The 17,923-nt window shown below is 35.3% G+C and overlaps 1 protein-coding gene across 5 annotated transcripts in view; it reads left to right on the top strand.

Annotated features, from left to right (window-relative positions):
* Nucleotides 1-17,923, top strand: part of LOC100027601 (coiled-coil domain-containing protein 170-like) — a 61,691-nt gene that overhangs the window by 36,326 nt on the left and 7,442 nt on the right. For 4 of the 5 annotated variants that reach the window (XM_056810877.1, XM_001377815.4, XM_056810876.1 and 1 more), the window contains 4 exons: nt 3,441-3,697; nt 5,518-5,662; nt 15,709-16,023; nt 16,887-17,087. In XM_056810877.1, the coding sequence (XP_056666855.1) occupies nt 3,441-3,697; nt 5,518-5,662; nt 15,709-16,023; nt 16,887-17,087 (918 nt within the window). The remainder of the gene's footprint in view (nt 1-3,440; nt 3,698-5,517; nt 5,663-15,708; nt 16,024-16,886; nt 17,088-17,923) is intronic. The other variant, XM_056810878.1, reaches the window with a different exon arrangement.

The raw sequence follows: 17,923 nt of genomic DNA, 5'->3' as shown, positions 1-17,923 counted from the left end.
TTGAATTTCCTCCTGTATTTCCTCTGTAACCTGGGTGTTTCCTCCATAAAAATTTTCCAGGGTCAATGCCTTTTTTTTTTTTGGTGGAGGGAGTTTGAGGCTCCTGGGCACAATTTGCTCTCAAATTTCTGCAGCTTTAGCTGTTTGCTGCCCTTCCCTGGGCCACACCACCTTCCAGGGAGTGCCCGTGGTCTGCACCCCCCAAACTGCCAGGGTTTCAGGTGTAGCTGCTCTCAGGGGTATGTCCTTGGTGGTTAGTCAGCTCCGAAGACGTAGAGGTGTCCCTTACTTACTCTAGAGGTGCCCCTTGCTCACTCTAGAGGTGCCCCTTGCTCACTCGCTGATCCTGGTGTGTTCTGGTTCTGACTCTGGTTCCATAGATGGGGTGGGGGAGGGTAGATCAGCTCACATTTGGGTGGGAGCTTTTTCATCTCCTTATAGTGTGGAAATGCCCAAATCCCACATACCTTCAATTCTGTGCCCTACTTTAGAATCCCTTCATTCTTATGAATTTGGTTTTTTTGGGTCTTTTGAGGTAGTCTAAATCAGTTGAGGAGAGGAAGCTTCCCTTGTCTAGACTGCTGCCATGCTTACACAGAAGTCTCTGATTTAACTTTTTAAATGTTTAATTAATTAATTTATTATCAAAACCCCACAGAGGCAGGTTGATTTTCTACAACCAATTAAAACATTTCTTGTCTAGTTTATCTGGTTTCACTGAATTTGTAACAACTCTATCCCTATGATGGATTCAATAGGCATTATTCACACTAAGTTTACATCTTTGATTGATTCTGTAACTCAATCAAGAAGAAATTCTTATCTGATAAAGGTATCAGGGCATATTTTTAATTACAATGCCTAGAGTTGAGAAGTGTTGGACACCCCTCTTATGGCAAGGTAAGAGAAAAATGAGGTCTCAAAGCATAACTTTGGGCTCACATTGTATTTGTAAGGCACTTAAAATATTGTATGTTGTATACATGTTAGAGCTCAAAGATATGACTAGTTGTGACAAAGTTGAACTTTATGGTGATTTCCATAGGAATAGGCATGTTCTTTCCTGGTCAGATTGTAATTATAACTCTCATTTAACTCTCTGAATGCATATCTCTTGTTCTTGTTCCAATATTCTACAAGGGTGTGCCATTGTAGGTGATCCCTAAGAAGCACTTGCGCTAAGTATTTTTCAGGGAAAGATACCTTTGTAAATTGATTTAGGGAAATATATTAAATGTTTTCAGATCTTTTGGATTATAAATTCCTAGAGTACATACACAATTCTTTCTTCTCCATAAACTTTCTTTAATAGGTTAAGAAAGCATGGTAGAGTAGGTAGAAGACCTGGGTTCAAATCCTGTCACTGATGCATAGCTGTGTGACCATTGGCATGCCACCTAAACAACTTATACCTTCAGTTTCCTTATCTATAAAATGGGGATGATAATGACTATAGTTATTTCCCAGGAGAGTCCTGTGAGAGGAGGTATATAAAGTGTTTTGCAAAGTTTAAGTATTATGCAAATGCCACTTTTTCTTATGTTGATAGAATATTAACATAAAATCTGTTTGGTGCATATCATAACCACATAGAAGTTTTTAGGTCATTTTATTTTTCTACTAGATTTCTAAGACAGAATAGGCACCCTCCTTATTCTTTCCCTGAAAGCATTCTAAAAGTAAAAATCTTTAGCTCAAAGCTCCCAGTCCTCAGGTGGCCTTTCCTGTTAGGCATTACAATGCTTGTAATTGATGCAATTTCTTCCAGTAACAAAATGTTCCTGACCTTTTTCTGGTTATAAAGCAAATGTCCTTTCACAATGTCAAGTAAAAGTAAATTTGTCTTTCTTTCTCCTCTCTTACTAGTTCTCAAGATCATACTCATCCTAATAAAGAAATTTGAACTGGAAAATTAGATTAAGGTTTCATAGTTAAGGACCAACTAAATGCAATGGTAGCTCAATTTTCCTTCATTTAGAGGACTTTCTTCATTTGCTCAGATACAGGGAAGTAGAGATGTCAAAATTTTCCTCAAAGATAAGTTCTAATAATCTTTTCAAGTGTGGTTTGAGAAAAATGACCAACTCTCAAGATCTATTAATACCATTCATAGAGAATGAACTTGGCGAGTCTTGTACCTGGGCCAAGAGAGGACAATGCTAGTAGGAAGGGACGTCCTTCTGTTATTCAATGTGGGGTGTGATTAGGGGCTAAAATAAAAAAAAAGGTAGGTGGTGATGGGGTGGCCATAGAAGAGGAAATTAATTGGGGGAAGCTGAGGTACCTTTCTCTGAAAAGACTAAATCATGTATTTTAAAGAGAGAGAGAGAGAAGAAGAAACTTACTTTTATTGGGTAGGAAAAGGAGGGAAGGGGAAGAAAGAGAAGTTTGAAAAGGAAGAAGGATCTAGTGAGAAATATCTAAGGGAGAGGAGGGATATAGGAAATTCACGGCTGACTAATGTTGTTGGTCCTTCAATGGCATTATATCATGGAATGATGTCTTGATTTGCATATGAATTGGATTTAAGTGAGGTAGAGTTGCAGAAATTTTATTAGGTATTAATCCTCCTTGGTAAAGGTAATTTCTTTCTGTTTCTTCCTTAAACCAGGGAACCCTTCAATATTGACTCTCTTAGATAAAGAAGCTATGGACTTCAATGCTAGAAGTGTTAAGTGCCATTTAACACTAAATTCCCAAATAGTATTATTGTTTGTCATTTTTAGTCATCTCCAACCCTTCATTTGGGGTTTTCTTGGCAAAGATACTAGAGTGCTTTGTCATTTCCTTCTCCAGCTCATTTTATAGATGAGGAAACTGAGGAAAACAGGGTTAAGTGATTTACCCAGTATCACACAGCCAGTAAGGGTTGGAGGCCTAATTTGAACACAGGAAAATAAGTCTTCCTGATTCCTGGCTGAGAGTGCTATCCACTGTGCCATCTGGCTGCCCATTGAAATCTGGTTAGTTCACACTAAGTAGTATTAGTGTTTGTTAACATGAATAACTTCACTAATGATATTGACTCACTGAATGCCCTGATTTTATTTTTGAAATATCATTTACTGGGGGCAGCTAGGTGGCTCACTGGATAGAGATCCAGGTCTAGAGACAGGAGATCCTGGGTTCAAATCTGAATTTAGATACTTCCTAGCTGTGACCCTGGGCAAGTCACTTAACTCCGATTTCCTAGCCCTTACTGCTCTTCTGCCTTGGAACCAATACACAGTATTGATTCTAAGATGGAAACTAAAGGTTAATATGTATTTATATATGTATATATAGATCTCATTACATTTTTAATTTTAATGTAGGGAGGTTTAATTTTTGTTAACAAACATCTCTCTGCTCATGAATTTCTAAAAGTTACAAATGGAGACTATTAAAAGTTTTCTGGTATTAAGGCTAATACTATCTTTATATTTTCTCTTCCTACATAGGTAAGGAATCTTCAAAACAGGATCCTCACAAAAGAATCCTCCTTGCAAGAGATGAAATTCGAACTAGAAAATTACAAGGAAAATAATGCCAGACAATCTTCCCAGATTCTGTCCCTGAAAGATCATATAAGGGATCTAGAGGAAATCAATGCTTCAGCCACCAGAATAAAGACTTTGAAAAATGCCAGCATTCAGAACCTTGAAAAAGGCAACTGGGACTTAAGTGAAAGAGTTGTAGAACTTGAAAACCGTCTAAGGTAGGGTGTTTTCTAATTTGTATACACATTGAATGATACATTAACAATTTTACTGGACAACATGGAAAAGACCTGGAGTCTTGGTCCTGCTACTGACTTGCTTGATGACCTTAGGCAATCCATTTCCTCTCCCTGAACTCAAATTTCCTTATCTGTAAGAGGAGAGAATTGAACTTTAAAGTCTCTTCTATCTCTAAAAATTCCATGATTCTACAAAACAGGCTTCATCATCAGCTTACTAATTTCATAAGATCCTCATACTTACTAACAATCATAAAGTTTAAATCAGGTCAAATTACATACACTTTTGAATTTAGTGTTAGGTAAAACATTTATTCCATTTCTTGTGTATAAAAGATTTGAAACTGAACCCAGGCTGCTGCTAGGATAAAGAAGAACCATGATCATTTCTCTCTCTCTCTCTCTCTCTCTCTCTCTCTCTCTCTCTCTCTCTGTGATTTTGAGAGAGATGTGTATGGATTATATAGCCCTGGTTACTTACTTGAGGAAGTCCTAAGACTCAGGGAAGAGGAGACCCACAAATCATTCTGTCCAAATCAGTTACTTGAATTGTGTCAGTATCCTATTTCTAATTCCAAATTGCTTATTGTCAGACCATCCAACAATCAGATTTTTCTTCTGAGACTTGCATTTGCCAAACTGTTTCAGAAGAGAAAATAAAGGAGCCCAAAATTGAGTTGGGAACCAAACTTTTATCAGGATTAAGAGATCAATATAAGCTTAAAGGTCAGTGGGAGGGGAAAAGAGATGATTTTGTCTGGTTGTTGAGACACTGTCTGAAACAAGAGTGACAGTCCAAAAGTAGAACTGATTAAAGGTAACATATCATGTAAGTCATCACTTGAAAGTAAAACACATTTTCTAGTAGCTTGTCATTTGCCTGAGTGCCATATCTGGAATTGTGTAGCCCCTCTAGTTAGTTAAAATATAAATATATAAATATATATATATATATATATATATATATATAGTTAAAATATAAATTTTAAATTAAAAGAAAAAAAAGGTAGAAAGTGAGTTACTACTCACTTTTTTTCACCAAGAGCTCAAGGGTGCTCTCTGTGTCTGTGTTAAATGAATTGTTTTTCTTTAGGGAGTCTGTCAGAGTTTAAATGGGGAAGAGAGTGACTAGCAGAGGTTCTTGTAGAGGAGATTCTGGGGGATAGATTTTTGAAGACATAACAACTCAAGGCACAGAACTGGCTGAAAAGTAGATTGCCTTCCTGGAGCCATAAGAAAGGATTGGTGGAATAGGAATGGTTAGAAGTTGGCCCCTGGTTGTTCATGATGATAATATGTAGACCAGAGTTTGAGTATATAAAGAATGGAAGGTTAGCTTTATGGATGCAGTCCACTGCTGCTACTGAGAAGGCTAGAGTCTTATTGCTCAGTGCCTCAGTTTCCTCATCTATACAATGGGAATAATAATAAGTACCTACCTCCCAGGGTTGTTTTGTGAAGATAAAATGAGATATTTGTAAAGTTTTTTTGTAAACCTTAAAGCACTCTATAAAGGTTAGCTAATATTATTAATTTTCCATCCCTCTCCATCTATTCGCACATACACACACAGATATTATGCTATCTTACTTGTAGAGGATTATATTGGACATCTTTTTTCTCTGTGTTTCCTATGCTATTCCTAGCTTCTCTGCACACATGGTTAATTTTTCAACTGTTTACATAGCAAAGAATCTATATTCCTCTTATGGAAATGTCCTACTTTGGAGAAAGTAATTTATTTCATTTAGCATATAAGAAATATATACCATTAAGACTTGTTAATTTCATCTACACAGAATACAGCTGGTTGAAAGAGAAAAGGCAGAGCAAAAAGCAGCCAGCTTGGAGAAAAAGTTGGTGGATACCACACAGAAATTAGCTTCTTTTATGAATCTAGATATGAAAGGACAAGATGATCCTTTACAGGTTTTAGTGATGAAGGTAAGATTATTTTACTTATGATTAATTTATGTTATTCTCCCATATTTTTCTTTTTTCTATCCTATTTCTAGTGGACTAGTTCTGAAGGAAACTGAACAAATGTGCAAAGACCCTTATGCTAGTCCATCTTTTTCTAATGAAGCACACAAGTAGCTGACTATTAAAAAACCCCCGAACCAAACAAACCTTCATCAAACCTTTCCCCTCCATCTTAGAATCAAGACTGAACTAGTTTCAAGATGGAAGAGCAGTAGGGCTAGGCAGTGGGAATTAAGTGACTTGCCCACAGTCATACAGCCAGGAAATATTTGAGGTCAAATCTGAACCTAGACCTCTCTTCTCCAGACCTGGCTCTCAATCCATTGAGCAATCTAGCTACTCATGGTAGCTGATTATTGGTTCTCACATGTTCCTTACCATAATTTGGGCACTTAGAATTTCTTTTCTAGTGTCAAAGGAATTAATTGAATCTGGGGGGGGGGGGGAGTGAGTTAAAAACCATCCTATGGCATTCTCCTATGGTAATAAGGCAGAATCACATCAAAGGGGGAGTGGGCTTACTGAAATAAGTTTTGGGAGTTAGGAGACTTCAATTATAGTTTCGGTTCTTAAATAACTATATTATCTGCCCATATCAAGTCAGTTAATTTCAATCATAATTTACTTATATGGAAAATTAGAATAAAAATGCTTGTACTTCTTTGATAAAGGGTTGCTATAAATGAGGTAGTAGATGAAAAATCAGTTTTACAGTTCAAATATTTTTATTCTCTTCATTGTTGTCATCATGAAGTGGTTTGGGGAATCATTTAAACAACAGTACAATGAAATCCCTTACAACTAATTCCATTTCCTTTTTTAAAAATATTTTTTAATTTAAAATTTTATATTTATTGTCATGCAAAACACACTTCCATATTGGTCATTGTCATAGAGCACTCTCAAACATAACCAACCCTGGCCAAATAAAGCCATAAACACACTACTTTGAAAGAGGACTCCAACAATTCTTTCTCTAGAGGTGAATAGCATTCCCCATCACTAATCTTTCAGGATTGTTCCAGATCATTACATTGCTGAGAGTAGCCAAGTTTTCATAGATGATCATATAGTACTGTGACAGAGGCTGGCACTAAAAAAAAAGTGCCAGGCTGAAGAGCCTCTGTCACAGTACAATTATTTTCATTGTGTACAATGTTCTCCCAGTTCTGCTTATTTCACTCGGCACAGTTCTTGCAGATCTTCCCAGCTTTTTCTGAAATCATCTTGCTTATCATTTCTTATATATAGCACAATAGTATTCCATCACCAATATGTACCACAATTTGTTCAGCCATTCCCCAATTGATAGACATCTCCATAATTTCCAATTCTTTGTCACCACAAAAAGAGCTGCTATAAATATTTCTGTATAAGTAGATCCTTTTCTCTTTTTGAAATTTATCTTTTTGGGATACAGATTCAGTAGTAGTATTACAGAATCAAAGGATATGCACTGTTTTTTAGCCCTTTGGGCAGAGCTCCAAATTGCACTCCAGAATGGTTGGATCAGTTCACAACTCCACCAACAATGCATTAGTGTCCAAATTTTGCCTCATCTCCTTCAACATTTATCGCTTTCCTTTACTGCTATATTGTACAATATGATAGGTGTGAGGTGGTACCTCAGCATTGTTTTAATTTGCATTTCTCTAATTAAGAATGAAGTAGAGCATTTTCATATGATTACTAATGGCTTTGATTTCTTCATCTGAAAATTGCTTTTTCATATCCTTTGATTATTGTCAATTGGGGAATGGCTTGTATTCTTATAAATTTGACTTAGTTCTCTATAAATTTGAGAAATTAAACCTTTATCAGAGATGTTTGTTATGAAAAAATTTCCCCAATTTGTTGTTTTCCTTCTAATCTTTGTGCAAAAATCTTTTTAATTTAATATAGTCAGAATTATTAATTTTACATTTTGTAATGTTCTCTATCTCTTCTTTGGTCATAAATTCTTTCCTTCTCCAAAGATCTGCCAGGTAAACTACTCTGTTTCCCTAATTTAGTTAAGGGGCACCACTCTATATCTAAATAATATACCCATTTTGACCATATCTTGGTATAGGGTGTGAGATATTGGACTATAGATAATTTCTGCCTATTATTTTTCAATTTTCACAGGAGTTTTTATTAAAGAGTGAGCTCTCTTATTCCTAAAATGGTGTCTTTGCATTTATCAAACAATAGGCTGTTAAGATCATTTACCCCTGTATACTGTGTATCTAATCTACTCCATTGATCTACCATTCTATTTCTTAGTACCAGACTGTTTTGATGTTTGCTGCTTTATAGTATAGTTTGAGATCTGGTACTGCTAGGCCACTTCCTTCACATTTATTTTCATTGGTTCCTTTGATATTCTTGATGTTTTGTTCTTCCAGATGAATTTTGTTATGATTTCTTCTAGTTCAATAAAATAATTATTTGATAGTTTGGTTGATGGCATTGATTAAGTAAGTTAATTTAGGTAGATTGTAATTTTTATTATATTAACTCAGCCTATCCATGAGCAGTTAATATTTTTTCCAATTGTTTAGATCTAACTTTATTTGTGTGAAAAAGTGTTTTGTAATTGTGATCATATAATTTTTGGATTTGTCTTGGAAAGTAGATTCCACAGAATTTTATATTGTCTAGAGTTATTTTAAATGGAATTTCTCTATCTTGTGGCTCTGAACTTTGTTGGTGATGTATATAAATGCTGATATGATTTATGTGGATTTATTATTTTATATCCTGCAAATTTGCCAAAGTATCTCACCTAGTTTTTTAGTTGTTTTTCTAGCAGTAAGTATGCCATCATATCATCTGCAAAGAGTGATTTCCTCATTGCTTACTTTGATCCCTTCAATTTCTTTTTCTTCTCTAATTACTACTGCTAGCATTCTAATACAATATTAAATAATAATGTTGATAATGGGCATCCTTGCTTCACTTTTGATCTTATTGGGAAAACTTCTAACTAATTCCCATTGCAGATGATACTTGCTGATGGTTTTAGGTAGCTATCATTTTAAGGAATGGCCCATTTGTTCCTGTGCTTGCTAGTGTTTCTAATAAGGAATGGATGTTCTAATTTGTTGAACACTTTTTTTGCATTTCTTGAGATAATCATGTGATTTCTGTTAGTTTGGTTATTGTGGTCAATTATGCTGTTGGTTTTTTTAACTATTAAGCCAGCCCAGAATTTCTGGTATAAATCCCAGCTGGTCATAGTGAATGATCTTTATGATATATGGCTGTATTCTCCTTGCTAGTCTTTTACTTAAAATTTTTTCATCTATATATATTAATGACATTGGTCTATAATTTTCTTTTTCTGTTTTTGCTCTTCTTTAATTAGGTAATTACCATATTTGTGTCCTAAAAGGAATTTGTTAGGATTTATTCTTGGTTTATTTTCCCAAACAGTTTATGTATATTGGGATCAAAGAATTTGCTTGTGAATCTATCTGTCCCTGGGGATTTTTTCTTAGGGAGTTCACTGATATTGTGTTCAGTTTCTTTCTTTGTTTTTTTTTTTTGAGATGGGATTATTTAAGTATTCTATTTCCTCTTTTGTTAATCTGAGCAATATGTATTTTTTAAAATATTCATCCATTTTACTTAAACTATCAGATGTGTTGGCATATAATTTATAACGACCTGTCCTGCGGTTGTTATATAGTTTTACCTATGGGTAATAACGTGAGAAGGAGAAGGGAGACTAAAGAAAATAGGTGAATAATAAAGACTCCAAGACAAAAGGTTAAAAAATATGGAGAGAGGTGCTATCTCCTTAATGTTTTCCCTTGGATAATAATTTAAAGGGAAACATGAGAAATAAGAAAACACATGGGGAGTAAGAACTCCTTGATGCCTTCTATAGACAAGAGAGTCTGAGTATTAATAGGAAGCATGGGGGCGACGGCATCACGAAGAAAGATAAAGATCAGCAGGAAAAGATAGGACAGAGAAGTCAGAAGATCCAGGGAAGTAAGAGAGAAATTAGTGCTTCTTCCCCAGTATTTATTGGAGGTTTTAGGAATGTGGATTGGGAGGTGATCAATGAATACGTAACATGGGGTCTTAATATTGGTTGAATTGACAATGACAAGATCAAAGAGGTGGCGATTAACCTGACATGTGCCTTTCAAAGGAATGCCGTTTCTGTGGTGGCTCAGGAATTCTCATGCCCTCTGGACTGTCTATACAATGATCATTAACTGATCTGACCATGTATCTGGCAAATGAATATATATGATACAATATCAATACATCAATCATACTTCCCAGATGCTAACATGCCTGGTCTGCTACATAATTGTACAAAATAGTTCCTAATGATTGCTTTCATTTCCTCTTCATTGGTGATGAGTTCACTTTTTCCACTTTTGATATTGATTATTTTATTTTCTTCTTTCCTTTTAAAAATCAAATTAACCAATGTGCTATCTGTTTTATTTGTTTTTACATAAAACCAACTCCTAGTCTTATTTATTAGTTCAATGGTTCTCTTACTTTGAATTTTATTAATTTCTCCTTTAATTTTTAGGATTTCCAATTCGGTCTTTAATTTGTCAATTTTTTTTCTAATTTTTCTGAGTGGCTTGCCCAATTCATTAATCTGTAGTTTCTTTATTTTATTCACATGTTTAGAGATGTAAATTTCCCCCTAAATACCATTTTAGTTATATCCCATAAATTTTTATATGTTGTATGCTTGTGAATCATATTTATTGTTTCTATGATTTGTTCTTTGACCCACCCTTTTTTAGCATTAGATTATTTAGTTTCCCATTAATTTTTGATTTGTCTTTCCATGAACCCTTATTGATTATAATTTTTATTTTGTTATTATTTGTAAAGGATGCATGCATTATTTCTGCCTTTCTGCACTTGGTTGTGAAGTTTTTGTGACCCAATACATGTTCAGTTTTTGTGTAGGAGCTATGTACTGCTGAAAAGAAATTATATTCCTTTCTCTTTCCATTTAATTCTCTCCAGAAGTCTATTAGTTTTAAATTGTGTAAGATTTCATTCACTTCCTTTACTTATCTCTTATTTATTTTTTGGTTTGATTTATCTAGATCTGAAAGGGGGAAATTGAGGTCCCTCACTAGTATAGTTTTACTGTCTATTGCCTTCTGAAATTCATTCAATTTCTCCTTTAAAAATTTGGAGATTATACCATTTGGTGCATATATATTTAGTACTGATATTACTTCATTATTTATGATACTTTTTAGTAAGATGTAATTTTCTTCCTTATCTCTTTTAATCAGATCTGCTTTTGCTTCAGCTTTGTCTGAGATCATGATTACTACTCCTGCTTTTTTACTTCAAATTCTGCTTTTACTCTGTGTGTCTCCCTGCCTCAAATGTATCTCTTGTAAACAACATATAGTAGGATTCTAGTTTTTAATCCACTCTGCTACCTGTTTCCATTTTATGGATGAGCTCATATTACCATCCCCTCCATCTTCTCCCTCCCTTCTATCACCGCCCCCTTCTTTGTCTTATTCACCTCTTACTTCTCTATAGGGTCAGATAGTATTCTAAATCCAGATGAATATGGTTGTAATTCCCTCTCTGAGCCAGTTACAATGAAATTGAGGTTTAAGCATTGCCTATAATAGCCTTTATCCTTCCCTCCACTGTAATAATTTTTCACGCCTTTTTAGGTGAGATAATTTACCCCATTCCACATCTCCTTTCCCTTTTATCTCAGTGCAATCCTTTTCTTTATCCTTTTGACATATATATTAATATTGCGTCATCCTAATCAGTTTACTCCCATATCCTTTGTCCTAATGATGATAAAAATTTTAAAGAATTACAAATATCCTCTTTCCATGTAGGCATACATACAGTTTGACCTTATTGAGCCCCTTAAAATGACTCTTTCTTATTTACATTTTTAGGTTTCTCTTGGGTCTTGTTTAGACATAGTTTTTTGTTAAGGACTGGTCTTTTCATCAGGAATGCTTGGAAATCTTCTATTATATAAAATGATCATTTCCCCCCCTGAAAGAATACATTCATTTTTGTTGAATATGTGATTCTGGGTTGTATACCTAGATCTTTAGTCTTCTAGAATATCATATTCCATACCTACTCATCCTTTAACATGGAGACTGCTAAAGTCCTGTGTAATCTTGACTGTAACTCCATGGCATTTGAATTATTTCTTTCTGGCTGTTGATAGTATTTTGTTCTTGGCTTGGAGGCTCTTGAATTTAACTATAATATTCTTGGAAGTTGTGATTTGGGGATTTCTTTCTGGAGGTGATCTATGGATTCTTTCAATTTCTACTTAATTCTCTTGTTCAAGAATATTAGGGTGGCTTTGTATTATGTATTATGGTTTTTTTTTTTTTGATCATGGCTTTCAGGTAGTCCAATAATTCTTAAATTGTCTATTTTGGATCTATTTTCCAGGTCAGTTGTTTTTTAAATGAGATATTTCACACTTTCTTCTGTTCCCCCCCCCCCATTCTTTTGTTTATGTTTCTTCATGTCTCATTAAGTAATTAGCTTTTAATTGCCCGATTATAATTTTTAAGAAATTTTTTCCATGAGCTTTTGAACATTTTATTTCATTTGATTCATTTCTTTTTGCATTGTTTTCATTTCTCTTCCCCATTTTTCCTTTGCCTCTCTTATTTGATTTTTGAAATCCTTTTTGAGCTTTTCCAGAATCTGAGGTCAGTTTTTATATTTTTTTTGAATCTTTGCATGCGTTCATTTTGCTTTCACTATCTCCTTCTAAGTCTCTTTGTCTCTATAAAATTTTCTATGGTTTGTTAGGTTTTTAAAAAATGTTTGTCATTTCCCTAACCTTTTTCTTGACTTTCAATTTTATCTTAAAGATGGTCTCTGTTTTCAGGTTAGAGAGGGCACTCTCTTACATTTCCATTCTTCCTTGATAGAGCTACCCTTAAATCTATTTCTGGTTCTGCAAGCTTCAGTTCTTCCAAGGTGATATGATGGCCTGTGGACTGAGAAGTCTGAAAGCCATCTCCCACTGCTGATTCAATCACCCCCTGAGATTGCTGATGGCTTGCAGAGTTCAGAGCACTGTGAGATATCCTATGCAAGGACTTAAAGTTTAGTCTAAGGCTTGGGTGAGGGGTTTTGGTCTTACTCTGGACTTGATCACATCAGGGATAAGGTGGACTGCCCTGATCAGGGGCTCTAACTTGAACTTTGGTAAGGGCTAGGTTGGTCAGGGCTCCCACAGGCCAGCACCCTAGGGATTTTCTTGTGGTGGGAATGGGAGGGGAATTAGTTCTGGTTTTACACAGACCAGGAGTTTCCCTCAGACTGCCTCAAATTGAGATTCATGTCCTCAGTATAACCTTGGCCTGGGACTCCTGGCCTCACTCTGGGCTTACATGGATCAGGCACACAGTACAGGCTGCCTCCCAGTAGGATTCTGTACCTTATTTCTGGCTTGGGCTGGGACTTGGAACTTTATTGAGTGTCCTTCCTAACTATCACTCCCCCACTGAGGGGACACTTAGAAGGCAAACAATATAGCAATTATAAATGTAAAATCATGCAAAACATTTCTATATGAACCATGTCACAAAACAACAACAACAATAAAAAACCAAAATGAACTGAGAAAAAGAGATCAGTTCTCTCTCAAGGTAAATAGCATTTTTTAAAGCATAAGTCCTTTGGAATTGCCTTGGATTGTTGTATTGATCAGAGTAGGCAAGTCTTTGAAAGTTGATCATTATTACAACATTGCTCTTATTGCACATTGCTGTTATTACACAAAAATCTCTTGGTTCTTCTTTTTTCTTTTCTTTTAACTCTTACCTTCCATTTTAGAATCAATATTATGCATTGGTTCTAAGGCAAAAGAGAATTCTAAGGGCAAGGCAATGGGGTTTAACTGACTTTTCCAGAGTCACGTAGAGAGTACCTTTCTGTTGAATACAGGACATCCTGTCTCTAGGCCTGGCTCTCAATCTACTGAGCCACCTAGCTGCCCTACTCTCATCAGTTTCTATTGGTATTGCAATGATTTTTTCTTCTTCTAAAAACATCCTGCCACCAATTTTTCCTAATTATTTTAAATTTTAAAAATTAAAAAAAAATACCTTACCTTCCATTTTAGAATCCATACTATGTATTGCTTCCAAGGCAGAAAAGCAGTAAGGGCTAGGCAATGGATGTTAAATGATTTGCACAGGGTCATACAGCTAGAAAGTGTCTGAGGCCTGATTTGAACTAAGACCCTCCCAACTCCAGGCTTGGCTCTCTAACCACTACGCCACTTAGATGCTTCCCTCATTATTTCTTATAGCATAATAGTAATCTGTCACAATGATATGCCACAACTTGTTCAGACATACCCCAATTGATGAATATTCCCTCAATCTTCAGTTCTTTGCTGCCATAAAAAGAGCTGTTATAAATATTTTTTGTAAAATAAAACTTTTTCCTATTTCCTTGTTCTCTTGGGGTAGTGTCCTAGTAGTTGTGTTGCTCAATCAAAGGGTATGCACAGTTTTATAGTCCTTTGGGTATAGTTCCAGATTGCTCTTCAGAATGGTTGAACCAGTTTAGAACTCCCATACTTCATTAGTATACCTATTTTTTTCTACATCCTCTCCAACATTTGCCATTTCTGATAGGTGTGAATTTCTCTAATTATTAGTAACTATTAGTAATTCAGAATGTTTTTTCATATGATTATTGATAGCTTTGATTTCTTTTGAAAACTGCTTGTTCATATCCTTTGGCCATTTATCAGTTGGGAAATGGCAATTTATTCTTATAAATATGTTATATGTTTGAGAAATGAGTCCTTTTTCAGAGAAACTTGCTGTAAAATCTTTTCCGATTACTTCATTGTCTATGGTACATTTGAGCAAAATGTAGTTTCCCATCTTATCTCTTTTAAATAAGTCTATCTTTAATTTTACTTTGTCCAAGACCATGGTTACCAATACTGCCCTCTTCCTTTGAAGGGTTTCCTGTAATCTTTTTTTTTTCTTTTCATTTGTCTGACCTGCTTACCATGTGTGAGCTAGAGTTTCATAAGCCACCAATTCTTGAATAGTCTGATGCTGTGTTGAAATGTGCTCCATCCTCACCCTAGTTAGAGAGGTTTCTTGCCAACCTTCTAAACTGTCTTGGGTGTGAAAACTGTTTCTTCCTACCTTTTTAATGGCTCTGCTGCTCCAGAGTTAATTTTGAGGTGTTATTTTAATGTTGTTTGGAGGAGGATTTGGTAAAACTCAAGTGAGTCTCCAAATGTTATGAGGATATCAATAGAGGATGCCATTTAGTTATCTGTAAGATATTCTTCATTCTTGTCATACAACCAGTCCATCTTATTTTTTGTTTATATATTTCCTTAACAGTGTCCTTTACTTGGCTTCTCCTTCACAATTCCTTGTTTGTAATGTGCAGCAGGCCCACATACCCACAGATACTCATCTCCATTGCCCTTTGAATGGTCCTTTATTTCAGAGCTTTAGAGACTATGGTGGTCTAATATGTGTATTATATCATTGTACCATTAGAGTAATGTGATGAAGATTACAGCACAAGCATTCTTATTACCATTTTATAGATGCATAAAAGTATGGAGATTAAATGATTTGTTTAAGGCAGGTGACAGGAGGTCCTAGAATCAAGACTCTTGACTCACAGTCTAGTGTTTTTCCTACTCACCTGCTCTGGGCCTCCAATTATTCATCTCTAAAATTAAGGGATTGGATTTGATGAAATCTAAGATCCCTTCCAGCTCTAAAAATGAAAATTCTGCCAACTCTTTATGCATGGCCTATGACTATATTTCTATTCAGAAGAAGAGATAAAGAGATACTAAATAAATATTAAAGAGATAATTAAATAAAAATAAACATTAAATTAATCAATGAAAGAGAAATTACAAACATATTATTTAACCTTAAAGAGAGTAATAGAATGACTTTGAAATAATTCTGTTTGAAAGTCAGAAATTTAATGTTAATAATTGTTAATATTGGCATGTTTAGGACAGGGATGAAGCTAACCTGGCCAAGAGTTTGGAAAGAGAAAACCTATTTCTCTTAGAGAGACTGAGAGATGGGCAGAAGGCTTGGGATAAATGTCAACATGATTTGATCCACAAGGAAAAACAAATTTCTACAATAGACCAAATCCCAATCGCCCTCAACTGGGAAGCTAAAACTACTCAGAACCAGTATCAGAGTTTTATCAATCAACTTGCTATTCTTCTAAGCAACACCAATGTAAATGTACCACCTACAGAGGATGCTGTGAAGGAAAGGATACAAGAAATCAGTACTAATGAACAATCTTGGAAATATGTGAGTATACCAGCAGAGACATTATCATTTGAAAATTTTCTGCCCGTAAGGTCTAAATTGGTTTCTAAATGATTACTATTTTAAGCAATGCTTATCCTTCATTTTAAAGCATAAGCTCATTTCTGCTATTGAGATTTCACAACAGTGCGCAAGGGAAAGAGGAAAAATCTGTAAGGTCAGCTTTACTATCTCTCATTTCAGGATGTTTACATTTGTTAAAACCCAATAATGTTGCTTGTATCACTTCTAAGGGAGATCACCTACAGCCACCTGGAAGTATATCTAGTGAATATGTGATGATTTTCAAACTGTAGATTCATTTATCATATATAAAACCAAAGAGGTATCAATAAGGCTTTGATAAAAAGCCAAACCAGTTTCTAAATTTCATCAGAATAGTTGCATCAATAGCCAAATGCAGATAACTCAGAACCCTGAAATCTTCACACCAAAAACTATCTCTTTCTCCACCTCTCATTCACACAAATATGGATGTTGATTTTAGATTGAATGTATGTTGCAGAAGTCTTTGACATAAAAAATAGTTTTTGCCTCATATTCTAGCTCCTTTCATTGGGAAGGGTTTTCTGGTGTCCTGAAAATTTATTAGATGATTCCATTATTAAGTTAAAACTAAAGTGTTCCATTTTTGTATATCAACCTCCCTTCTTTCCTATTCATTTCAACCAATGATCTACATGGCAGATTTCCTTGAGGGAAAGTCTTGCCTTTGAATTTATTTTGAGTCAGCATAATGGAATTATATATATGTATATATTTCTACATAATAACTGGATTTGCATGAAAGTAAGTAGCAAATATGAGATATCGAGACAAATTCCACTTTTGTAATTTACTTGCAGAGAACTGATATCCTTCAGGAAGAGATCGGGTTACTAACTCAGCAGATTGAGCATCTGCATCAGCTTTACCAAGAAGCTTTGTGTAATTCATCCCAAGCTGAGGAAAGGTTTTTGGAGCAAAAGAAATCCCTGAAGCTCTCTGAAGAGAAAACAACCACTCATGATTCCTTTCAAGAGAGATGGGATTTAGAAAAGAAGAAAGTAAGGTTTCCTTGAAGTATCTGACAGGGGAAATTCATATGTTAAAAATCATATTAATAGCCTCAATTCTCAATTTTGTATAAAAATAATATTATTATTAGCATTCTTAACTTTTTGGAGGGTGGAGTGGGAAGGGACAACAAACTGGTTAGTGCCTATGCCCTTAATTTTATGCAGAATTTAAGAGTCCATTCTCTCCCTCATTATAAACTTATTTGATTTTTGAAAGGAGGAAATTTATCATGTAGTTGTTAGCGTAATTTTTAAACCCTTTCCTGCCATCTTGGAATCAATACTATGTATTGGTTCCAAGGCAGAAGAGCGGTAAGGGCTAGGCAATGGGGGTCAAGTGACTTGCTCAAGGTCACACAGCTGGGAAGTGTCTGAGGCCAGATTTGAACCTAGGACCTCCCATCTCTAGGCCTGGCTTTCAATCCACTGAGCTACCCAGCTACCCCTGTTAATGTAATTTTAAAAGAAATTCCTTTAAGAATAACTAATGGTGGAATTTCAGATAGTGACACTAGACAGGAGAGACGTTTTTGAGCAGAAAGTATTCCTGGTGAATTGATGGGCAGTCCAGGAGCATGCACAATGTACTCTGCCTGATGCAGTTTCTTGGTGGATGTTTAGTGAGCCTGCTTCTCTGGGCCCTCTACTACATTATGCCTAGAAGCAGGTTCCCCCAGCTAACACATGAGGGATTGCCTCCAGCCAGGCACAGGGCAGTCACAGAAATTATAAGTCATCCACTTTGCCTTGCTGTTGTTCATTCCATTCAAGAGAGGCAGCACGATGAAATATAACCAGAGACTTAGGATGAAATTTGAATTTGG

Source organism: Monodelphis domestica, chromosome 1 (genome assembly GCF_027887165.1).
Source record: "Monodelphis domestica isolate mMonDom1 chromosome 1, mMonDom1.pri, whole genome shotgun sequence".
In the NCBI taxonomy this organism is placed as follows: Eukaryota; Metazoa; Chordata; class Mammalia; order Didelphimorphia; family Didelphidae; genus Monodelphis; species Monodelphis domestica.
The sequence above is the reverse complement of the archived record's forward strand: the minus strand, read 5'-3'. Positions and strand labels throughout refer to the sequence as shown.